This window comes from Salmo trutta, chromosome 10 (assembly GCF_901001165.1).
Source record: "Salmo trutta chromosome 10, fSalTru1.1, whole genome shotgun sequence".
Classification (NCBI taxonomy): domain Eukaryota; kingdom Metazoa; phylum Chordata; class Actinopteri; order Salmoniformes; family Salmonidae; genus Salmo; species Salmo trutta.
The window spans coordinates 8,343,328-8,369,909 of record NC_042966.1 but is presented as its reverse complement, the minus strand read 5'-3'; the positions used below and the strand labels follow the sequence as shown (position 1 = coordinate 8,369,909).

Genomic DNA, 26,582 nt, shown 5'->3' with positions numbered 1-26,582 from the left:
TAATCACAGTCTGGTGTCAGCGTGGTACAGAACGTGTTGAGCACGCCAGTGCACGCTGTCTCAGTTAACCAATGCGTTGTAAATGGTTGATATTTCAACATTTGAATTATGACAACATAAAGGCCAGAAATGTGCATTTGTTTATATCTAAAGGTTATGATTAAACGAAAGACTAACCATTAACTTGTTTTTGTTTGTTTATTTGTTTGTTAGTTTTTAAAACAAAAGGGCAAAATATTGTGGGCCAAAATCAGAGAAGAATAGGCTATCGAAGAATAGGCTCACAACAGTTAGGGTATGACTATCTTAATAACAAGTTATAGGAATAATTTACATCTGATTAACAATATGCCTATATATGTTAATTATCTGTTTAATTTCTCTGTATGCTGTATTCAAAATGACTAATTTATTATTAGGCTATTAGGCCTAGTACAGTGGCATTATAGTTGGTTTCTACTAAGTAATCATAATAATATTGTTGATGTTGTTATTATTATTATAATTTTCATTATAATATTATCATTACCTACCTGCATCTGCCACTACAATAAAATATTGAGTTTATTTTGATCACAAGCAATTCCAGTAATCAATGGACTGATGCACCGTATTATTTATATTTCCTAAAATGTGTTTATGACCTTAAGTAGCCTAAAGTGAGAAAACGTTGCCCCCACAACCATTTCAGACAGTTTAACAATTGTTTATCGTGTTGTCCGCTTAGTTAGAGCATATGAGCGCACGAGCAAGTCCTTGGGAAATGGGGAGGGTCTTTGCGAAATTCAAGCCTATCACGTCCGGCTCCGGCATCAGATCCACCTCCAACCAATTACCAATCGCAAAATGTATATATCATAGGTTAGGAAGCAGGGCATGTGTTTGAGACACTGGCAGGGACTCTTGGGGGGGAAAAAAGACAATTATTTTCGAAGGATAATGATAAAATCATTACCTCGTGACTTTTACTAAACTATTGCCTATTTCTTGATATATTGAAATTGAGGGTGTGTTTTCCAGAAGTCGATAGACCTATTGTTCTAGGAACTTTAGAACGTGTTATTTAGTTGTTGGGTGAACAAAAAACGGTAGGTGGGCGAAATGTTGAATGTTGTGCCTTTATCTCAAAATCGTTAAAACGCGCTTTCATTCCACTCGACTCGAAACAAAGGGGCACGGTGAACCTATGACATTGCGCATACACTGAGACTGGGGCTGCACATGGGCGGCATAGGTCCCAATCTTTATCTCAGTATGTTGAATGGGACTGATACGCAAACTTTCGGAAAAGACACGGACAGCAACAATCAAATTCAACGCAGCAAGGATTTAGCGGAGTTCAAAATGGGAATTCAGGACACCAGGTTATATTACCAAGACGCAATTCAAAACGGACAAGACGGGTTGGTACTGCCATACCACGCAGACCAAACTGTGGCAGGTTTCGGAGCACAACCCGGGAGGTTTTACTCACCAACTCCCCTCAATAGCTGCCACTTCAGCAGTGTCAGGTCGCCAACTAGAAACGGGATGGGACAGACGTATTTACCGACGGGAGGCGAAGGTTTCTCGACAACTAGCAAAGAAGTTTACCCTGCCTCTCCGGAGAGTTATTCCGCACCCTTTCAACACGGGTACCCTCGCACTCCACTCTACCCGTTACCTGGGCTACAGGTGTGCGGGAAGACGCAGGCTCTCCTCAACAACTATCCTCTGTGGGCGAAGTTCCACAAATACCAAACGGAAATGATCATAACGAAACAGGGACGGTGAGTAAAAATGCAAATTCCCTCAGAGGGAAACGTATTGCCTGTTTATTATACGCCTATAACATCTTATGTAGACTCCAAATGACAGTTAACTGGGCACAGACGTCAGTTCAAAATGTATTTTTTTGGTTGAGTTTTCAACTAACGTGAATTCAACATGACACCTTGACAATGGATTTAAGCTAAACGTTGGTAAAAAAAGAGTTTTCCATGTTGATACAACATCATCACACGTATTGTTTTCGGTTGAAATGAGGTGGAAACAACATTAATTCAACCAGCAAAATGTGTTAGTTCCATAGGTACTGTAGCAGGGGCGGTTCTAGACCATTTCAACTGGGGGGGGGGGGGGGGGGGCAAGCTGGGGCCAGTTGTACTGTTAGAGGGGCCAGTTACATTAGACGTTATTGTTGTCATATCGTTTTCTTCACTGCATTGCAGGCATTAGCAGGCAAAAGACCATGTTCATAATCATCATCGTTACAACTGTCTAATAACGGATGTAAAAAAGAGAGATAGAAAAAATGTTTTATCTAAAAATTATTTCATACTCCACATTTAGGGGGGCCATAAGAGGGTCCACAATTGTTGTCACTTGGGCACTGCCCCCCCCCCCCCCCCCCCCCCCCCAGAACCGCTAGTGTACTGTAGGACTAGGTTAGTTCGCCAAAAGTTTTTGACAGGTGTCAAGGCATGAGCAAATGTGAGCTAATCATTGGTGAGAAGTTCAGGGAAAGTTGTTCCTTAGTGCATTGCTCATGTTTTCCTCAAACTCATTCCTAAACGTTGTATGTGTAGGCTACATAATGTTAGCCATATCAGTGTGTGCCAAACTGCCAAAGCCAAGTATGTCACACGAAAATGAATTGGGCCTATAAGAATGAATCCAGACCCGGCATGAGGGTATTGACCCGCTACAGACTAACAAAGTGCTCAAAAATATTCAGGCTTGTTTATTAGATATTAATTAATATGATGCACAAAACATAATCATTTACATGTTAAACTCGCTGGCTATTTTAGTTGTTGCTATTTACCCATAATGAAATATGCATGCTATTTAAGCTACACTTTAAATAAACTCCAACATTGTGAGCTTCTCAAATATTTTTCTAGTTTTCCTTTGCATATTTTTTTTTATTGTATGTTCCAATTGATTTAACTTGTGCAACTTATCGTGAACATTTTAGGCAAAGCAATCCAAGTTCTCATGCGCTGGTTTGAGTCCAATATGCTAAGCAGAGGAGCATAAATACCAGCCACAATATCATGGAAATATTGTTGCTGGAAAACATTATGATACTTCAGCCTGACTCCCTGAAGTGCATGCCGAGTGTATCACCACGCTGGCATTACCCACCGTCTCTAATTGAACCATTTTCCTACTTGTTTCAAATGCAATGTTGTACTGCTACAATGGTAAATATGAAAATAAAACCTTATTCCAGATTGAAAGAACACCCTCACTTCTCTGTCATGGTTTAAATCAGTGACAGTTGGTTCAGGTTCTTTCAATCACATTCATCTCTCTACTCGAATCATTACTATCATGATTGTGTAGGCCTACAGTATGTTAGTGCTTGCCTTTGTGTTTGTCTGTGTGTGTGTTTGTCCGTTTTTGATATAACCTCTCCTGGCAGATAACCCTGTGGAAAATGACAGTCTGGTCATGGTCATCTCGGCTCATATAATTAAAGTAATTAATGCATATCTTAAAATACACATTTTGCCGTGCCCCCCCCCACCCCTCTTCACACAAACACAGAGGCACAGGCAACATACACCCCTACACAATCATGATATCAATGATTACATGCACATTGAATTGAAATACTGTATGTGTAAACAGACTTACCACCAAATAGCTACTCTCATGATATAATTTTCCACTGATAGTGAAAGAAAAGTATTGGAGCCATTGGGTTCTGCAATGCTACTCACTTCCAATGGAACTTAAATGGAGCCAAGTGAAAGGGTGAGAGAGAGAGAGACATAGAGAGACACATAGAGAGAAAGACATAGAGGCACAGAGAGAGACATATAGAGAGACTCATAAAGAGACAGAGAGACACATAGAGACTCAGAGAGAGAGACATAGAGAGACTCATAAAGAGACAGAGAGACATAGAGAGAGAGAGACTCATAGAGAGACTCATATAGAGAGAGAGACAGAGAGAGAGACATAGAGAGACTCAGAGAGACAGAGACTCAGAGAGACATACAGTAGAAAGAGAGACATAGAGAGAGACATAGAGAGACATACTGTGGAGAGAGAGAGACATAGAGAGAGACATATAGAGAGCACGCATGTGCACGCAAGAAAGAGAGAGAGAGAGAGGGGTGTGGGGTGATGGGCAGAGCAGGCACCAGCGAGGCTTCAGATGGCCATACACAGAGCAGTGGTGCTAGGCACCCTTTGAAGTCCAGGAAGGAAGGCAAGCTGGGGTTTTTTCACTTTCTTCACTCACACCTCTTCTCTGGTACAGTTAAGAGTATAGCGAGTGAGGATCCCATTCCCTCAGAAGAACAAGTCTGGCCTTTTGAAATGTGCTGCAATCCCAAGGCATGCAGCGGGGGCAAGGGTTCTCCTGCTCTTTTCAAGTGTTCCTGTAAGACAAGAACAATTAATTTAACATTGGCTCGGCCCAGCCATCTCCACCACCACTGACTCTGTTTGACTCATGGCAGTGGCAATGGAACTCTATCTGTTGGTGAGAGGTTTCTATCGATTGTGATAGTGGTCCACCATGTACTAAGATTGCTGATAGAAACATAACTGAGGAGATGATGTCAGGTGCTGGTTCTTCATGATTGGAATTGAACCAAGACATGCATTTTTTTAGCAACAACTGCATTCAGCCATCGTTAGGTTTCAGAAACGTCTCTTGTAAAAGAAGACATGAGCGTTATATTGTTGCGTGCTTTTTGGATTGTTGCAGTATTCGAATTTGGAATACTCTCTAATTTGATGACGTTTCTAGCTATTATCGATCTATAGCAAGATGTGTTCTTGGACGGAGATAGGATTGAGTAAGTTCTTACAGTGTAGGCAGCCCATTTCAGAGGAAGAGTTCTGCCCTAACCTGAGACTCACAGGAATCATGGTAACCTGCTCAGAGAGAAAATACATCTCTGTTTCTCTGGTTCAATGAATCTCGGTAATATTTGTCACTTAATATGTTCCAAAAAAAACATTTTAAAATTGTAACTAGGATCAATCAATCGTAATGTAAATAAACCATTTTGACTGTTTATAACCCATTTCTAAATAAACAAGTAATGAACACGCCTCAAATAGAATATGATGATCAAGGATAAAGTCAAGTTTTTGTTCATTGGTTTTAAGTGTCTTTGGTCCTATAAAAGTACTATATAAACCCAATGTTTGTAATCTTTTTTTTTAGAATTCAAGTTCATGGAATAATACTATATTGGCCGTTGACACTGTAGCAGAAAGTGTTGGACGTTTTAGGCTTTTAGGTTTATTTACTGTAGCTGTCGAGGTGTTTCTGAAAACTGGGGTTAAATAAAAATGCACACAAGCGTTTGTAGAGATATAGCAATCAGTGTCTGTCAACATCAAGTGCAACCTAGTCTGTGTCTGGGTAATGCACATATGCTCCACCACAAGCAGAAGTAGGACTATTTCAAGGTTTTGGTGTCTTAGGCTTTTTAAACAACTTGTCACATCCTGTACAGATGTTGGTGTGTGCATACTTGAAGTATGCAGTGTCTTGCAGAAACCTCTAATACCAACATTTCAGAAGGAACTAACCCAAGTACTTCCTATACGCTCTGATGTTTAAGTTCTCATCACCTCTTGACAGATGTCGAGAATGGGGAGCATGCCAGGCCTCTACAGCGTGACCATTTTACTCACACTGTAGTAAAATAGTTTAGGAGCACCAGTGCGCAAATACATTTTTTATATCCAAAATATTTTTCATTGTGCTCTTAAATTTATTTTTGTGCGACTCAATTTTTAAACTTAGGCGCACACATGCTACTTTTTTAAAGTCAGTGTAGCCGTAGAGCCCTGCATGTATGGTGGCATCCACTCATAGAAACCTTTGATTTGAAGTTCATTAGTGATGCACCGATATGACCTTTTTGGCCTATACCGATATCCAATATTTTGCTTGCCAAAAAAACCTGATACCGATATCCGATATTTACAATTTTAGCAGCCTTTCTAGTACAGTTACACACACACACGCACACACACACACACACACACACACATGGACGCAACACATGGACGCAGCGGTCTAAGGCACTGCATCTTAGTGCAAGAAGCGTCACTTCAGTCCCTGGTTTGAATCCAGGCTGTATCACATCCGGCTGTGATTGGGAGTCCCATAGGGCAGTGCACAATTGGCCCAGCGTCGTTCAGGTTTGGCCGGGGTAGTCCACCATTGTAAATAAGAATTTGTTCTTAACTGACTTGCATAGTTAAATAAAGGTTACACACACACACACACATACACCACACTGACCAAAAAGTTATTTTGTTGGCATTTACGTATGTCCCCATTACCAGTAAAGCATAATCAAAACCTATTTCTTTCACTTACTTGCTGTGCTGTTTCGTTGTTCATTTGTTCAGTCGTCTCATTCTCAAGCAGGATTTCTATGGAACGCCGTTTCGGTGTTTGCGTGTCAAAAAATATACTATTTTACACGTCAAATAACACTATTTGACGTGTCAAATAAGCTTGTCGACCAATCAGGACCTGAAGATGACTGCACGTCACATAATAATTTAATGCGCTCATACATTTTTTACGTAGTTATTACACATTGATTACACTCACTTGTAATTCATATGTCACAACGATTCATTGATATGTATGCTATGATGCTGGTAAAGTTGTCCCGCGCACTTACAGTGCTGGTCATTAAAAAACAGCTATCTAGCTCATGGATGCAAACAATGTTCTTCCCCAAAAACATAGCAAAACGACATCTGTTTCAGTAGCTACAGTTAGCTAGCTAACTATATAGCTAGGTGTCATCATCTAAAATAACCCTAATTTATAAGACAGTTTTTATTTGATTAATGGCGGTCGGACCATCTGTGAAGCTAACCACATTAAGGATTAGCCACAACAGTGGACTTTAAGGTTAGCCTTCAAAATAAAAGGATCACATAATTTACTATTCGTATTCATTTGCATCACTGTCAATGACATACTTTTATTTTGAAGGCAAACTGCAAATTCCACTATTGTGCCTAATCCTTATTGTGGCTAGCTTCACAACACATAAGCTAGCTGGCTGCTTATAACGTTTGCTTTGGGCCACAGGGTTAAGTAGCTGGCTAGCTATTTATTTTCATGAACTGAAGTTCAATTTCAATAAGCGAACAACAAGTGGCAACTTAGCTAATACTTACTCACAAGGATTCCTAAATCATTGCTAAGAATAATGAAAATGACTGCAGTTTCTGCTGGTCATTGTTTGCAGGCTGGTTGTATTGGTGCTTGCTAGGTACCAAGCTAAAGCTAGCTACCCCAGAAGTTGCGGTCGGACAAATTATGCTTTATTACCAACACGGTATTGTAAACACATAGTTCGTGGCCGGTGTTTGCTTGTTTGCTGTCTGTTTTGTACAGCTTTGACAGTGCTACTGTATCTTTTTTGACACGCAAAGACCCAAACGGTGTTCCATAATATGTATGTCGTGAAGCTAATAGCAGTGACGCTGTATAACTCCGGTAGGGCAACATCGGAAAAATAGCGCACTTGGTAGTGTTAACCGGTGCTTGACCAGTCGGCGAAAGCCAACATCACCCACGACAGAACGGTTGATTGTCAAGGGCAATAAATTCCATTATCTTGGCGTTAATGGATTTCGCCTTTGAGTTGTCTCGCTGAAATGTCGTTACTCTTTCAAATGACTGCTCGACATGTTGACTGCTCGATCCACACAGCAGACATTGTGGGCTAGTTTAGGAATGCTGTGTGCTGCAAGTATAGCGCAAAATTTTACGTGGCGTCTTTACGTCATGTACCTTCGTTATATAGGTATGCACGTCAGCTTTGGCATCGGTTTTGCACATTGGGCATTAAACTAGACATCGATTCTGATATGTTCACCGATATATCGTGCATTCCTAAAGTTCATGCTTTCAGCAAAAATATGTTGTTGGAATATATTCAGAATATTTTAATTACTGTCCAGCCAATATCTAAAGTCCAATGCAAACAGTATATTATCAATCATATCGTCATAGTGTATCAAATAACATCATCTGACTATATTCCTGAGCTGCTGTTCGGTTTTCTGTCTACACAAAGGTTCTCTATACTGTACCTTGATCCACTGGATAGAGAATAGATGCCTATAAATAGTGTGATACTCTCCTTGTGTCCAGCAGCAGCTGTAGACTGGCATGTTTTCATCACCGATGATCAAGTGTACATGTGTGGTGACATAAACTGGACCTGAACTCCTGTCCTGTTGAATCAGTGGGTGCACTCAAGCAGAAAAGTCTTCTCCCCTGTGAATACGCAGTCACTCACCAGCTTCTGCTTCACATTCCCAGGACAACCCCCTTTCTCTTTCTCTCTAAACCCATTTCAACGACAAGCCGATGTTTGTCATTGAGCTTTGTTTTTCCAAACTACACCAACATGTTGAATGATTGGCTGTCTGGCAAGTATTTGACTTAAATACGATGATTTAGTTAGAACAGATACTACCTGTGCCACCACAGTCCCTGTCCTACCAGACAGGTTTAGTTAGAACAGATACTACCTGTGCCACCACAGTCCCTGTCCTACCAGACAGGTTTAGTTAGAACAGATACTACCTGTGCCACCACAATCCCTGTCCTACCAGACAGGTTTAGTTAGAACAGATACTACCTGTGCCACCACAGTCCCTGTCCTACCAGACAGGTTTAGTTAGAACAGATACTACCTGTGCCACCACAATCCCTGTCCTACCAGACAGGTTTAGTTAGAACAGATACTACCTGTGCCACCACAGTCCCTGTCCTACCAGACAGGTTTAGTTAGAACAGATACTACCTGTGCCACCACAATCCCTGTCCTACCAGACAGGTTTAGGCTAAAGACAGTAGTATAGGAGTCAATAGACATGGAATCATGGCATGGCTAGACCCGTCTGTGGCTGCCCACTCTCAGTCAGGCTCTCTGCCTTTCAGACTCAGCCAGAGAAGTTTCCAGATCTCATCCTGCATAATCAATAATGAAAACCCCTGAACCTCCCCCACATCTCTGTGGCTCGCCCTTTGGTTTCCTCTCGACAAGTTCTGATTTCCTATAAAAGGCCTCAGTTTAAATAAGTCTGACAATATCAGTGAAGGAAAATGTCAGCTATCAGTGTTCTTGTTTTCTGTTTTCTCTCATGGGGTAGTGGGGTTCCACTCATGACTCAAACAGCCTGCTGCCAGTGTCTGTTTTCACTTATATTAACCACATACGTAGAAAGAGAAACCTATCACCTGTCATGTAATAGCAGCTAAGGAGCTGCCACAATACTTGGGTTTCACAGAGAATTGGGATTGATTGTTGCACTGGACTGCCCATGATTCAGGTCGACATACTGCTATCCAACAGTGTGGAGATTTACTGTAAAAGGAAAAAATATCACCAACCAATTGTATTTTGTCTTACCAAAGGGTATGATGTGTGTAAGGTCTCGTGTGGGTTTTGTCAATGGCACATTGCCTCGTACAGATACGACAGCCTCTTCCATCTTGTCACATAAAAGTATGCAGAACAAACACAAAACAAAACAGATTTTATAACAATGTCACAACCTAAGGTGGTTTGTTTTCTGAATACATTTTAATGAATTATATAGTATTCTGGCACAGATCCTTTGGGTTCCCTAATGTCTGTCATTGAAGAGGAGAGGTTAACGCTGTCTCAGCAGAGTACAGTTTGCCTTGACTAATTGACTGTGGTATTGAAATCTGGGAGATACACACATATGCCATGCACACACACCCCATTGGAATAGGAGTTAGCCTCCAGAGTGGATGCCCCCCCCCCCCACACACACACACACAGAGAAATGTCTCTTTATACACCTCACTTGTTTTACACTGCTAAATGCTGAAAGAGCTTGAGGGTCGAGCTGACTGAATTTAAATGAGCTGACTTTATAGGCTCACACCAAGTGGAAAAGGTAATGCCCCTTCTGTCATACCGAGGTAGACAGGGCTGTCAGCGTAAGAGGCAGAGAGTAGCTCTCTCTCGATCTCTGCTATAGTATTGTAGCATTACATACTTTACCATGGTTTCATTTAAAGCAACCTACATATAACCCTATAAAAAGTAAGCGCCTTCAGTATTAATTCTGAATATTATAGCAGAAATTGCCTTCATATTCTCGCCATAGTAGTCAACCAACAAATAACCCTCTAAAACGTAAGCACCTTCAGTATTAATGATGAATATCGTAGCAGAAATTGCATTCCTGTTCTCACCATAATAGTAATTTCCTGAGTTGGCTAGTTGGTGGTGGTGGTGAGAGTTTCTGGAAAGTAAGTGTGTTTTTAGCACAGCTTTTTGAACCACTAAGGAGTGGTCACAGCCTTATCTGATCAAGTATCTTACCTTCACTAGAGGCACACTATCTCAGTCTATGTATTGCGTTGGAAGTGCTATACAGCTATAGCCTCATGTATTATGAAGTATAAAAACAGCGGGCCAAAAGCATGCCGCGAATATTTAGCAACACCAATTACCCTGTGCTTATCTCAAACAGCAGCAACCTGCAGTATCATAATGAAGGCATATACAGCCTAGTGTAAAGTGATATGTATAGTGTTGTAACGCCCTGGCCATAGAGAGGGGTTTTTTGTTATTTATTTTGGTTAGGCCAGGGTGTTACATTGGGTGGGCGTTCTATGTTCGTTTTCTAGGTTTTTTTGTATTTCTTTGTTTTGGGCCGTGTGTGGCTCCCAATCGGGCACAGCTGTAGTTCGTTGTTGCTGATTGGGAGTCACACATAAGGAGCATGTTTTTCCTTTGGGTTTTGTGGGTAATTGTATTCTGTTAGTGTGTTTTCCTGACAGGACTGTTTCTGGTTGTTTTTGTTTCATTTTTGTAAAGTGTTCTCTTTTTGAATTAAAATTCTGATGATGAACACATCCTCCGCTGCACCTTGGTCTAATTCTGACAACGGCCGTTACAAGTGGATATGCCAGGGTGACAAAGGGCACGCAAGGGGTTATAAAATGTACACAGGCTTAGAGACCGGGAATCCACTCCAACAGAAAGTAATCCTGTGGTTGTGTTGTGCCATGCTGCCCCGGTAGCCTTATGTATTGGTGTGTGTGTGTGTGTGTGTGTGTGTGTGTGTGTGTGTGTGTGTGTGTGTGTGTGTGTGTGTGTGTGTGTGTGTGTGTGTGTGTGTGTGTGTGTGTGTGTTTACAGTACATTATGTATGTATGAGTGTGTTTTTCCTGTTTTTGGGCAAACTTTACCTTCCATTCCCCCACTGTATTGCCTTGGGACAGGCTGACCTCCCCGTTACCTCCTCAGTGACTGCCCCTGTGATCAAATCAGTTCACCAAGTAAAGCTCCAGCAATCAGACGCTGCTTTCTGGCCCATCTTTTATTAACAGCCATATTAAATATTCACCTCCACTACAACACCCTGCCCCCCCCCCCCTCCTATCACCTCTCAGCCGTCTGACCTCACACAGAAGAAACACACACAGAGCTTTAAAAAAAATCCCCTCTCTATCTTGCTCGATGTTGTTTCTGACAAAGATGCCTTGGGATTGGTTCAGATTGTAGTACAATTTGTAGCTCGAAGTAGATTTAGTCATTCTGATGGTAGTGTTGTAAAGCTGTCAAGTCAAGAAATGTTCATGTATTTTAATTCCAATTGTTTGTACTGTGTATATCCACATTGGAATAATAGGGGTAAAACGACAACACCACACATCATAAGGTTATTAGAAAGAGCAATACAGTATCATGTTTGTGTTACTTCATGGAATAATTCCACTCAAACTATATTTTGCTATTTGTTTCATTAGTCAACTGTCCCAAAATCTTTTTGACTGTATCAACAGTGGACTAATAAAACAAATACCAAGAAATGCATTTTTGAGTGGTATTTTACTTTCATTTAAATCTTGCCCTATAAGAATGTACTACAGTACATCTCTTTTATTGTATTTTAACCAAATAGATCTCCCTCTTCTCTCATCTGACCATGATGTATTTCTCCTCTCTTCTACTCTAGGAGGATGTTCCCCTTCCTGAGTTTCAACATCAGCGTTCTGGACCCGTCAGCCCACTACAATGTGTATGTGGACGTGGTCCTGGCTGACCAGCACCACTGGAGGTACCAGGGAGGCAAGTGGGTCCAGTGTGGCAAAGCAGAGGGCAACATGCCAGGTATGATTGTATTATAATTAAGCAATAAGGCCAGAGGGAGTGTGGTATATGGATAATATACCACTGCTAAGGGCTGTCCTTAAGATAAATGCAACGCGGAGTGCCTGCATACAGCACTTAGCCGTGGTATGTTGGCCATATACCACAAACCCCCGAGGTGACTTATAGCTATTAGAAACTGATTACTAACATAATTAGAACAGTTAAAAGTAATGTTTTCTCACACCCGTGGTATACGGTCTGATATACCGCGGCTTTCAGCCAATCACTATTCAGAGCTCGATCCACCCAGTTTATAATATTGCCACACCACACACTCTCTGTCATCCATACAGCTCCAATCAATGACATACAGTGGTACAATGAGTGAATCCACAATACTCGTCCAGAGTAGCCTTGAGAGATAGAGCATCAATTTGAACTACCACAGAGCACTGCAGTCATCGAAATAGGTCAACCTGTGTCATAGCAGGTATTGTGGCTGTGTGGCACCGGACTTATTACACTGTAGTGGTAGTTGTGGTAACATCGCCATGGTAGCTAATGATTATGTGGTGGCGGGTTAGAATGTTGTGGTGCCGATGTTAACTGGAGCTGTGACTGTGTAGTATGGCATTTGCTTGTAAGTGATTTGCGAAGCATTTATGTAGGCTAATGTAGACTTATAAAGGGCTCACGATGGCTTCATGAACGTTGTTACTCACTCTTTCCCATAGGGAACAGGATGTATATGCACCCAGACTCTCCCAACACAGGGGCTCACTGGATGAGGCAGGAGGTGTCGTTTGGCAAGCTCAAGCTCACCAACAACAAGGGCAGCTCCAACAACGTTGGGCAGGTAACAGATACAGTATGCTCAGAAACTCATTGAAATATGTCATCAAATCCTCATGTTTTATGTTGTTGCTTTTTTGCTGTTTGTGTGTTTGTTCAGTAGTTTGAATATTTATCCAAATTCGATTTTCTATTGATGGTGCTTTTGATCGTATTTCATGGTCGTCATAGTAGGGGTGCCCCCCCCCCCCCCCCCAAAAAAATAGAAAGAATATATATATATTTGTAATAATGACAATTAACACAGTACTGAATGAACACTTTTATATATATACTGCTCAAAAAAATAAAGGGAACACTTAAACAACACATCCTAGATCTGAATGAAATAAATAATCTTATTAAATACTTGTTTCTTTACATAGTTGAATGTGCTGACAACAAAATCACACAAAAATAATCAATGGAAATCCAATTTATCAACCCATGGAGGTCTGGATTTGGAGTCACACTCAAAATTAAAGTGGAAAACCACACTACAGGCTGATCCAACTTTGATGTAATGTCCTTAAAACAAGTCAAAATGAGGCTCAGTAGTGTATGTGGCCTCCACGTGCCTGTATGACCTCCCTACAACACCTGGGCATGCTCCTGATGAGGTGGCGGATGGTCTCCTGAGGGATCTCCTCCCAGACCTGGACTAAAGCATCCGCCAACTCCTGGACAGTCTGTGGTGCAACGTGGCGTTGGTGGATGGAGCGAGACATGATGTCCCAGATGTGCTCAATTGGATTCAGGTCTGGGGAACGGGCAGGCCAGTCCATAGCATCAATGCCTTCCTCTTGCAGGAACTGCTGACACACTCCAGCCACATGAGGTCTAGCATTGTCTTGCATTAGGAGGAACCCAGGGCCAACCGCACCAGCATATGGTCTCACAAGGGGTCTGAGGATCTCATCTCGGTACCTAATGGCAGTCAGGCTACCTCTGGCGAGCACATGGAGGGCAGTGCGGCCCCCCAAAGAAATGCCACCCCACACCATGACTGAACCACCGCCAAACCGGTCATGCTGGAGGATGTTGCAGGCAGCAGAACGTTCTCCACGGCGTCTCCAGACTGTCACGTCTGTCACATATGCTCAGTGTGAGCCTGGTTTCATCTGTGAAGAGCACAGGGTGCCAGTGGCGAATTTGCCAATCTTGGTGTTCTCTGGCAAATGCCAAACGTCCTGCACGGTGTTGGGCTGTAAGCACAACCCCCACCTGTGGACGCCGGGCCCTCATACCACCCTCATGGAGTCTGTTTCTGACCATTTGAGCAGACACATGAACATTTGTGGCCTGCTGGAGGTCATTTTGCAGGGCTCTGGCAGTGCTCCTCCTGCTCCTCCTTGCACAAAGGCGGAGGTAGCGGTCCTGCTGCTGGGTTGTTGCCCTCCTACGGCCTCCTCCACGTCTCCTGATGTACTGGCCTGTCTCCTGGTAGCGCCTCCATGCTCTGGACACTACGCTGACAGACACAGCAAACCTTCTTGCCACAGCTCGCATTGATGTGCCATCCTGGATGAGCTGCACTACCTGAGCCACTTGTGTGGGTTGTAGACTCCGTCTCATGCTACCACTAGAGTGAAAGCACCGCCAGCATTCAAAAGTGACCAAAACATCAGCCAGGAAGCATAGGAACTGAGAAGTGGTCTGTGGTCAACACCTGCAGAACCACTCCTTTATTGGGGGTGTCTTGCTAATTGCCTATAATTTCCACCTGTTGTCTATTCCATTTGCACAACAGCATGTGAAATGTATTGTCAATCAGTGTTGCTTCCTAAGTGGACAGTTTGATTTCACAGAAGTGTGATTGACTTGGAGTTACATTGTGTTGTTTAAGTGTTCCCTTTATTTTTTTGAGCAGTGTATATATATATTCTTTCTATTTTATTTTTTTGTGTTAATTGTCATTATTACAAATATATATGTATATATATATATATAAATAAAAATCATCCGATTAGTCGGTATCATCTTTTTTTGGTGTATCGGTATCGGCGTTGAAAAATCATAATCGGTCGACCTCATATATATATATGTGTATACATATATATGTATATATATATATATATATATGTATATATGTATATATATATATATATATATATATATATGAGGTCGACCGATTATGATTTTTCAACGCCGATACCGATACACCAAAAAAAGATGATACCGACTAATCGGATGATTTTTATTTATATATATATTTGTAATAATGACAATTAAAACAGTACTGAATGTACACTTTTATTTTAACTTAATATAATACATAAATAAAAATCAATTTAGTCTCAAATAAATAATGAAACATGTTCAATTTGGTTTAAATAATGCAAAAACAGTGTTGAAGAAGAAAGTAAAAGTGCAATATGTGCCATGTAAGAAAGCTAACGTTTAAGTGCCTTGCTCAGAACATGAGAACATATGAAAGCTGGTGGTTCCTTTTAACATGAGTCTTCAATATTCCCAGGTAAGAAGTTTTAGGTTGTAGTTATTATAGGAATTATAGGACAATTTCTCTCTATACCATTTGTATTTCATATACCTTTGACTATTGGATGTTCTTATAGGCATTATAGTATTGCCAGTCTAATCTCGGGAGTTGATAGGCTTGAAGTCATAAACAGTGCTGTGCTTCAAGCATTGCGAAGAGCTGTTGGCAAACGCAGGAAAGTGCTGTTTGAATGAATGCTTACGAGCCTGCTGCTGCCTACCACCTCTCAGTCAGACTGCTCTATCAAATATCAAATCATAGACTTAATTACAATATAATAAACACACAGAAATACGAGCCTTAGGTCATTAATATGGTAAAATCCGGAAACTATCATTTCGAAAACAAAACGTTTATTCTTTCAGTGAAATACGGAACCCTTCCGTATTTTATCGAACGGGTGGCATCCATAAGTCTAAATATTGCTGGCTAAAATTCAGGCAAATTAATTACAGTCTTTGTTAGGAAGAAATGGTCTTCACACAGTTCGCAACGAGTCAGGCGGCCCAAACTGCTGCATATACCCTGACTCTGCTTGCACAGAACGCAAGAGAAGTGACACAATTTCCCTAGTTAATATTGCCTGCTAACATGAATTTCTTTTAACTAAATATGCAGGTTTAAAAAAATATACATGATGTTTATGGTTAGGTACATTGGTGCAATGACAGTGCTTTTTTCGCGAATGCGCTTATTAAATCATCACCCGTTTGGCGAAGTAGGAGTAGGCTGTGATTCGATGATAAATTAACAGGCACCACATTGATTATTTGCAATGCAGGACAAGCTAGTTAACCTAGTAATATCATCAACCATGTGTCGTTAACTAGTGATTATGTGAAGATTGTTTTTTATAAGATAAGTTTAATGCTAGCTAGCAACTTACCTTGGCTCCTTGCTGCACTCGCGTAACAGGTGGTCAGCCTGCCACGCAGTCTCCTCGTGGAGTGCAATGTAATCGCCCATAATTGACGTCCAAAAATGCCGATTGCCGATTGTTATGAAAACTTGAAATCGGCCCTAATTAATCGACCATGCGGATTAATCGGTCGAGCTCTAGTATATATACACACTGCTTTCAGAAAGTATTCAGACCACTTTACTTTTTCCACATTTTGTTACGTTACAGCCTTGTTGTAAAATGGATTTAGAAAACAATTATTGTCAGCAATCTACACACAATACCCCATAATGACAAAGCGAAAACAGTTTTTTACATTTTAGCAAATGTATTAAAAATAAAAACATATACCGTATTTACATAAGTATTCAGAACCAATTCTGTGAAACCCTGTTTCCATTGATCATCCTTGAGATGTTTCTACAACTTGATTGTAGTGCATGTCAGAGCAAAAACCAAGCCATGAGGTTGTCCGTAGAGCTCCGAGACAGAATTCTGTCAAGGCACAGATCTGGTAAGGGGACCAAAGAACACATTGGCATCAATCATTCTTAAATGGAAGAAGTTTGGAACCACCAAGACTGTTCCTAGTGCTGGCCGCCCGGCCAAACTGAGCCATCAGGGGAGAATGGCCTTGGTCAGGGAGGTGACCAAGAACCCGATGGTCACTCTGACAGAGCTCCAGAGTTCCTCTGTGAAGATGGAAGAACCTTCCAGAAGGACAACCATCTCTGCAGCACTCCACTAATCAGGCCTTTATGGTTGAGTGACCATATGGAAGTCACTCCTCAGTAAAAGGTACATGCTAGCCCACTTGGACTTTGCCAAAAGGCACCTAAAGACTCTCAGACCATGAGAAACAAGATTCTCTGGTCTGATGAAACTAAGATTGAACTCTTTGGCCTGAATGCCAAGCGTCACGTCTGAAGGAAACCTGGCACCAGCCCCCACATTTACATTATTATTCACACTCTTTACTCAGTACTTTTGTTGAAGCACCTTTGGCAGCAATTACAGCCTCAAGTCTTCTTGGGTATGACGCTACAAGCTTGGCACACCTGTATTTGGGGAGTTTCTCCCTTTCTTCTGTGCAGATCTTCTCAAGCTCTGTCAGGTTCGATGGGGAGCGTCTCTCCAGAGATGTTCAAATGTGTTCAAGTCCGGGCTCTGACTGGGCCACTCAAGGAAATTCAGAGACTTGTCCCGAAGCCACTCCTGAATTGTCTTGGCTGTGTGCTTAGGGTTGTTGGTGTCCTGTTGGAAGATGAACCTTCGCCCCAGTCGGAGGTCCTGAGCGCTCAGGAGCAGGTTTTCATCAAGGATCTCTCTGTACTTTGTGCCGTTCATCTTTGCTTCGATCCTGATTAGTCTCCCAGTCCCTGCCCTTGAAACATCCCCACAGCATGATGCTGCCACCACCATGCTTCACCGTAGGGATGGTGCCAGGTTTCCTCTAGATGTGACGCTTGGCATTCAGGACAAATAATTCATTCTTGATTTCATCAGACCAGAGAATCTTGTTTCTCATGGTCAGAGTCCGTTAGGTGCCTTTTGGCAAATTCTAAGCGGGCTGTCATGTGCCTTTTAGCGAGGAGTGATTTCCATCTGGTCACTCTACCATAAAGGCCTGATTGATGGTGTGCTGCAGAGATGGTTGTCCTTCTGGAAGTTTCTCCCATCTCCACAGAGGAACTCTGGAGCTCTGTCAGAGTGACCATCAGGTTCATGGTCACCTCCCTGACCAAGGCCCGTCTCCCCCGATTGTTCAGTTTGACCGGGCGGCGAGTTCTAGGAAGAGTCTTGGTGGTTCCAAACTTCTTCCATTTAAGAATGATGGAGGCCACTGTGATCTTGAGGACCTTCAATGCTGCAGAAATCTTTTGATACCCTTCCCCAGATATGTGCCTTGGCACAATCCTGTCTCGGAGCTCTGTGGACAATTCCTTCTACCTCATGGCTTGGTTTTTGCTCTGACATGCAACTGTGGGACCTTATATAGACAGGTGTGTCCCTTTCCAAATTATGTCCAATCAATTGAATTTACCACAGGTGGACTCCAATCAAGTTGTAGAAACATCTCAAGGATGATCGATAGAAACAGGATGCACCTTAGCTCAATTTCGAGTCTCATAGAATAGGGTCTGAATACTTATGGAAATAAGGTATTTCTGTTTTTAATTTTTATAAATTAGCAAACATTTATAAAAACCTGTTTTTCCTTTGTCATTATGGGGTATTGTGCGTAGATCAATGAGGGAAAATAATTATTTAATCAATTTTAGAATAAGGCTGTAACATACAAAATGTGGAAAAAGAAAAGGGGTCTGAACACTTTCCAAATGCCCTGTGTTTGTATGTATATATATATATATATATATATATATATTCTCACAAATGTAGTGCACTGGGCCTTTACTAGTCCTGTATTAGCAGACCGATATAGCCGTCTGTAGCGCGGACAACACATTTGTTTCAGCGCCGCCCCCCTCCCCCCTTTGACCCAAAATTCTCAGCATCCCCCCTCCCCCCACAGCGAAAAATATCGCAGCACCCCCACCCCCAAACTACTTCCTAAGGCTATGATGGTCGTAATGCTCTTCTATAACTAACTCTCCAGTGCTGTTGCCTTCTAGATGATCGTGCTGCAGTCACTCCATAAGTACCAGCCACGGCTGCACATCATTGAGGTGAAAGACGATGGTTCTGAGGACCCCTTCCTCACCACCAAGGCCCAGACCTTCATCTTTCCGGAGAACCAATTCATCGCTGTCACAGCCTATCAAAATGCAGATGTGAGTAACCTCGCCTGACCTCAACAGCTCATTGGGCGTGCTCTTTTCCATAGCATATCATAGACAATTATAACTTAATTGGGAATAGAAGTATACTCGCACAAAGGTGCCAAAGCAGAAGACTTTCCCACGATAAGAAAATTAACTGTGTGTAACCCTCATGAATTATTTCATGCAGTCAGTGATCTCTCTCTCTCTCTCTTTTTCTAATGCGTCTACGCTCTCACACTCTCTCTCCAACGATCTCTCTGTCCTATCCTTGCCCCCTCTCCCATCCTGTCTCCTGCTATTTCTTACACAGATCACTCAGCTGAAAATAGACCATAACCCCTTTGCTAAAGGTTTCCGGGACAGTTATGACACGTGAGTATGCCAGAAAATAACTGAATTAATAAAGAGAAAACAAAACCCTGCTCTCCAGAGGGGCCTCTAGTCTTGAATGAGAATGTTTAAAGCCGCTCTATGTCTATTCAAGCAGGCGCTGAGGCACAGTGCTCACACACCTACTCAGTCCTCTGTATCAACACTAGATATCGCCAACTAATATATACTGCTCAAAAAAATAAAGGGAACACTTAAACAACACATCCTAGATCTGAATGAAAGAAATAATCTTATTAAATACTTTTTTCTTTACATAGTTGAATGTGCTGACAACAAAATCACACAAAAATAATCAATGGAAATCCAATTTATCAACCCATGGAGGTCTGGATTTGGAGTCACACTCAAAATTAAAGTGGAAAACCACACTACAGGCTGATCCAACTTTGATGTAATGTCCTTAAAACAAGTGAAAATGAGGCTCAGTAGTGTGTGTGGCCTCCACGTGCCTATATGACCTCCCTACAACGCCTGGGCATGCTCCTGATGAGGTGGCGGATGGTCTCCTGAGGGATCTCCTCCCAGACCTGGACTAAAGCATCCGCCAACTCCTGGACAGTCTGTGGTGCAACGTGGCGTTGGTGGATGGAGCGAGACATGATGTCCCAGATGTGCTCAATTGGATTCAGGTCTGGGGAACGGGCGGGCCAGTCCATAGCATCAATGCCTTCCTCTTGCAGGAACTGTTGACACACTCCAGACACATGAGGTCTAGCATTGTCTTGCATTAGGAGGAACCCAGGGCCAACCGCACCAGCATATGGTCTCACAAGGGGTCTGAGGATCTCATCTCGGTACCTGATGGCAGTCAGGCTACCTCTGGCGAGCACATGGAGGGCTAAGAAATGCCACCCCACACCATGACTGACCCACCGCCAAACCGGTCATGCTGGAGGATGTTGCAGGCAGCAGAACGTTTTCCACGGCGTCTCCAGACTCTGTCATGTCTGTCACGTGCTCAGTGTGAACCTGCTTTTATCTGTGAAGAGCACAGGGCGCCAGTGGCGAATTTGCCAATCTTGGTGTTCTCTGGCAAATGCCAAACGTCCTGCACGGTGTTGGGCTGTAAGCATAACCCCCACCTGTGGACGTCGGGCCCTCATACCACCCTCATGGAGTCTGTTTCTGACCGTTTGAGCAGACACATGCACATTTGTGGCCTGCTGGAGGTCATTTTGCAGGGCTCTAGCAGTGCTTCTCCTGCTCCTCCTTGCACAAAGGCAGAGGTAGCGGTCCTGCTGCTGGGTTGTTGCCCTCCTACGGCCTCCTCCACGTCTCCTGATGTACTGGCCTGTCTCCTGGTAGCGCCTCCATGCTCTGGACACTACGCTGACAGATACAGCAAACCTTCTTGCCACAGCTCGCATTGATGTGCCATCCTGGATGAGCTGCACTACCTGAGCCACTTGTGTGGGTTGTAGACTCTGTCTCATGCTACCACTAGAGTGAAAGCACCGCCAGCATTCAAAAATGACCAAAACATCAGCCAGGAAGCATAGGAACTGAGAAGTGGTCTGTGGTCCCCACCTGCAGAACCACTCCTTTATTGGGGGTGTCTTGCTAATTGCCTATAATTTCCACCTGTTGTCTATTCCATTTGCACAACAGCATGTGAAATTTATTGTCAATCAGTGTTGCTTCCTAAGTGGACAGTTTGATTTCACAGAAGTGTGATTGACTTGGAGTTACATTGTGTTGTTTAAGTGTTCCCTTTATTTTTTCGAGCAGTGTATAATGTAAAATTGCTAACGCTGGTAGGCCTATGTATTTCTATCTCACAAAGATGTGTTGATATGAATAGGCGTTAGAAGCCTTATAGTTCATTGAGAGATATTTTTGGCTTAGGTTTTGCCAGGAAGTAACACCTCCCCTGCCTAGGCTGTATGCACCGCCTGACACGGACCGCCTCACCCCATCCCCCACCGAGGGCCAGCAGTTTTTGGCGGGGACCTGCTACACACAGGGGTACCTGACGGACCAGTACATGAACCCGCTGCCTCAGAGCCGATTCTACAGCCGGGAGCACATGGCTGCCATGGGCCAGCAGTCCAAAGACCCCTCAGCCAGCCCCCACAGCCGCTGGTACCTTTCCCCCCAGCAGAGTGTCGCCTCCAACCGGCTGGACTTCAACACCTACGAGAGCGACTTCGCTAGCAACAGCTTCTACAAGCCCTTTCCCCTGCAGACGTCGGCCCACCATGCACTGGGCTACTACGGGGACAGCCCCTTCGCCCCTGCCAGCGTATCCGTCTCGGGAGCCTCCTCAGCGGCCTGGAGCACCAGCCGGCCCTCCCCTCAGTACCTCAACCACCCCCACCCCAGTAAAGCCGGCCCCAGTCTAGGCTGGTTCAGGCCCGTGTCCTCTACCAACTCCTCCTCTTCAGGTCATGCCAGGCTCCACCCCCCATCCCTGCTAGATCCGCTCCGCCCCCCACCCCCACTACAGGACAAGCCCAAGGAGGTGGGGGGAGAGGACCCCTGGCTGGAACCCCCCTCGGTCAAATCAGTGGACTCGGCCGACTCCGGCCTGTTTGAGAGCGGGGTGGAGAGCAAGAAACCGCGAGTGTCGCCCTACGCCTCTAGCACGGAGAACTCGCCACCCACCCGCAGTGCGGAGGTCTGTGAAAAAGACAGCAGTAGTGACGCTGGCTACTACGGCTTTTACACCCACTGAGCCCCCCACCCACCACGTAAATACCCTCTCCTAGTGTCCTACCCGATCCTCTTTGTGCTGTAGTATCTCCCACATGGCCGTGTGTCTCTGCCTGTCCAATGAAGTCATGTAATGGTGCTGGACTGAAGCTCAATGGGCTACGGAAGTCCAACATCAAAAGGGTGAAGACAAGTCAGATACCTTGTATCTCAGCTATTTTCACACACATATATATATATATACTTTACAAATAGAGTAGACCTCTCTATAGCCCAAAAGTGTGGCTACTCTGCTCATAAGGCCCTCTCTTTGTGTTGGCTACGTGTTTCAGAACAAGGACCCTTTTGAGGTCAGACACTAACACTTTGAAGGTGACTGTCAAAGTGTGTGAGGGCCAAAGAGCCAAGGCGATTTGACTGGGTCCACTGACACTGCCCTAGAGACACGTAGACACAACGACACGCAGACCTGTGACTTAAGTCTTTCTAACGTTTGGGGATTAGAAAATAAGACGTCTGCACACCTGCTGACAGACCCCTGCAGGGACTGTCCGGTCTTCCCACGTCACACACACACACTTACACAATCGCCCACACGCTTTCTCTCTCTCACACACACACACATGCTCACGCACAGACATTTCTCTATTCTCCCAACTCTTTTAGTATATGATCGCAATCACATGCCCCAATGTACTAAGATGCAGACAAGACTGGTTGCATGTTAATAACATAATTGAGTAATTTCTGGCTTATCCTCTACTGTCTGAGGAGATTGCAACTCCCCCTTGTGACAGCAGTGAAAAACTGCAAGCTGAGGGTCGAGCACACAGGCGAGAGGCCAGAGGTCAGGTGTCAGAGGTCAGGGGGACCTTAGCCATCTTGATCTGAAGTGGCAACCCTAATCAGCCTCAAGCCCGACGGGCTAGTCTTCCTCTGGTCTTCTGAAGCCTACAGCAGGTCTCTCATTTAGAAGTATTGGCCTTAGCAGCCAATAGGAGTCGCCACTCCGAAAGACTCACAACACAATGGAATTCAACATATCTCACAGACACTCTGGAGGCAACTAGAGTAGCGATTCATTTGAATTTGTAAACGCACAAAGGGAACCTAAATCGTTGGAATGAATTTACTCTCAGGCATCCATCCCAGACCATTTCAGGGAGCTGCGTTCGGTATTACAGGGTAAAAGTTTTTGACGGTTTCACTGTAACAGAGGTCGCCCTCTGTGTGATTTAAATCAATCTGAAAGTGCCCCCGTCACCACACAAATAAAGACCACAATCAATAACTGCATTAAAACGGGGGCCACTCGGACAACACACACTGGAAATCCTTACTAACAGAGAGCTGGTAATGACACACACAAACACACAGACACAATCATAATGCCAAAAGCCCATTATATGGCCTACACAGGGTAATGGTAATATAGGGTAGTATTTGTATTTATTCATTGGATTTGATGACCTCTGTTGCTTCTCCATTTCCACCCAACCCGATACCAGGCACATATGTATCCTAGGGCTAAGAGAGAGCCAAACAGACAGGGTACATGTAGCCTATGTACAGTATTGTCACTCCCAGGCTTGGTTAGGGTGACCTGACAGACCGTGTCCACCCCCAGACGTTAGGTTCATCATGTCGTGACAAAGGCGCAGCTTCCTGTCAAGGTGACAAGAGATCTATAGAGAGAGAGAGAGAGAGCCTCCAGTCTGAGCTGATCAGAGCCCTTGCCTTCACAAGGTGCTAATGACCACAGACAACTATTGGGTGACAGGCAGCCACTCACTCAGAGGACCCTGGGATAGTGGTGGTCTTAAACCACGTATTGCTGGGTTTGTGTGCTCCAATTGCAAGGCCATCAGAAAACAGACAGGAATGTAATCAAGGCAAGACCTCATTATTTATCAAGCTTCTGTAGCTAAAGTATATGATTACAGTATATGATGCACAGAGGACAGACATGGTATAATTAGCACTTGGTGAGTGACAGGCCAACCATGAAGACATGACTCATAAACACAGTCAACCACTCACACCGGAAGGTGACGAACACATCCACTTAAAAAAAAAAGAAGAAAGTTATGTGTGTCTATAGTCAACACTGCTGGCTAAGATTGAATACACTTAATGTAAGATAGAATTGTATTAAAAAAAGACATACATATACAGTATACTAGATGTTAATTTTGTTGACCTCATCAAAGTGTTTTTATATTATTCATTCATGACTTATATACAGTAGGTGCCAACTTTCGAAAGGAAATTCTGCCATTTGTGTCAGGCTAATCAGTGATTCTCTGACAGAAATTGGAGCAATGGGATGGAAAAGACAATCAGGTCTGTGGTAATGCAGAATCCTATATTAAATATGTTTGTAAACAGAAAGACATCCTTCCCTAAACGGAACTAATCTTGACTGCTGTGACACCATCATAATGCAATAATGCTGCAGCACAGTAAAGGTCTCGCACATGACATTGGACTGACTTTGTGTTTTTAAATAGGGAAAGGGAATAAACTGGAACTTAAAAAGTCAAGCTAGATGTTTTCTTATGTAGAATCTCATGCTGGACACTGTACAAAAATAGTATATTGCTTCCTGAACATTTCGGTTTTACCTTTAAGCAGTTTAATTGAAAAAAACGAAGAAAGGGACGAGGTTTCTTAATATATCTTAACTTAAAAATTAGAGTTATTTGATAAGAGGTGGAGAGTTATTTACGTCATTTAAGTGCAATTATTTATAAGGTATTCAATATGGCAAGAGCAATTAAAAACGTTGGTTTGATCAAATGCTATGAAAATGTGCTGACATTTTACTCTGTATCTTTTTGTATGTTACACTGGCACTGAACCTGCACTAACATGACAGCTAGTGAGTGTCTCTGTTGGGGGAAATAGAGAATTCTGTATGTGTGGTGTGGACTCCTCAGGACTGCCACCTAGTGGTAATCTCACTCCTTACAATGAGCAAAACAAACCCAACTCGTGACAATAGAAATCTTTCATAAACACTCCATAACCAATGATTATTATTCATCCTTTAACGTTCATGTCCCCTATATCAGAATAAACCTGTGAATGGGAAATGTAGTCCCCTGGGATTGCTATTGTGTACAGAAGTAATGATGACTTTAAAAGGTTTAGAGAGTAAGGGATAGACTTGAAAGGTCAAATTCTCCATCCAACGGTGGATAGTGAATCATGTTCATTTGTGTTTAATGTGCACTGTTTGTCTTGGAGTAGGGCACCTTCCATTCTGTGAGATGAATTATCCTCACGTTTTATAGAGGTGTATAAATCATCATTAACTCAATCGGTCCGAGGAGGCAGGAAAGGGATACAGACTCAGATGATTCAGGAATGCAGTAGAGAAATGCAAAATATTGTGTTTGATTTATTCTAATGTAAAAAAGACTTGAATGGCAGAAAACAGAGGGGAAGAAATGTTATTTATTAAAGGTGGCTTACGTGTGTATTGTACTGTTGTTTTTTATTCATGAATTAAAGTTTAACTATCTTAAATCACAACTGTTTGGTTTGATATCTCATTGAATGTAAATACAAACTATTGAATAATACCCATATATCCATTGTACTGTATATTACACATGTTGATATCAAGTCTAGTTTGATTATAATTTGATTATACTCATAATTCACCATTATAAAAGGTACCTTAAAGCAGATGAATTATGATGAATAGAGTACATTCAGTTCCCACTCAACCAGTTTCGCCTTGGTAACCCCTTTCATGAGAAATATCTTTAATCATCACAATAGCATTATTAGTGTTAACTAAAATCACAAATCAAAAGCACGACACTTACATTATAAAAAGTAATTTATGTGCAAGCTAGATGACATAGAGAGACAAGTTATAGGTTATATTCCCATGTCCACTTGTTTGACTTACTAAAATGAACTCTTGTAAAAGAGAGGTATTTAATACACTAGTGCCACTGAAATAAATATGATTCAACAATAATTCATAAAGGGTCGTATCTTAAGACCCACTCACGCAACTAAGAATCATGCATAGATTTCTTTGGGAGATTTATGTGAAAATGTTGAGTGATGAAACACAAAAATCTAGTTATGATTCAGCCCAGAGAGTATAAAATACACGTTTCAAAATATACAATCTCTGAAGAATAGTCCACAGTAAATGTTTTCTTCACCTGAGCAAATTAACCTCACACTTCCACCCCTCGAGGCCGCTCAAACTCAAACTCTGGACCGCGAAGCCTGTTCTACTGCTTGTTTTCATTGATCCCCTCTAATCAGGGACTAATTTAGACCTGTCACACCAAGTGTTTGCAATTAATTATCAGGTAGAACAGAAATCCAGCAAGCTCCGGACCTCGTAGGGCAAG

The 26,582-nt window shown here is 42.8% G+C and overlaps 1 protein-coding gene across 2 annotated transcripts; it reads left to right on the top strand.

Annotated features, from left to right (window-relative positions):
- The first annotated feature begins 800 nt into the window (after positions 1-800).
- On the top strand, positions 801-25,737 carry LOC115201045 (T-box brain protein 1). 2 transcript variants are annotated; one of them, XM_029764272.1, is made up of 6 exons: positions 801-1,769; positions 12,004-12,158; positions 12,875-12,996; positions 19,006-19,164; positions 19,466-19,527; positions 21,427-25,737. In XM_029764272.1, the coding sequence occupies exons 1-6, from the start codon at positions 1,222-1,224 to the stop codon at positions 22,220-22,222; spliced, it is 1,842 nt and encodes a 613-aa protein (XP_029620132.1). In that variant the 5' UTR covers positions 801-1,221; the 3' UTR covers positions 22,223-25,737. The 2 variants fall into 2 exon arrangements, with proteins under 2 accessions (XP_029620132.1, XP_029620131.1); XM_029764271.1 differs by having other exon boundaries at positions 21,394-25,737.
- Positions 25,738-26,582: the final 845 nt, after the last annotated feature.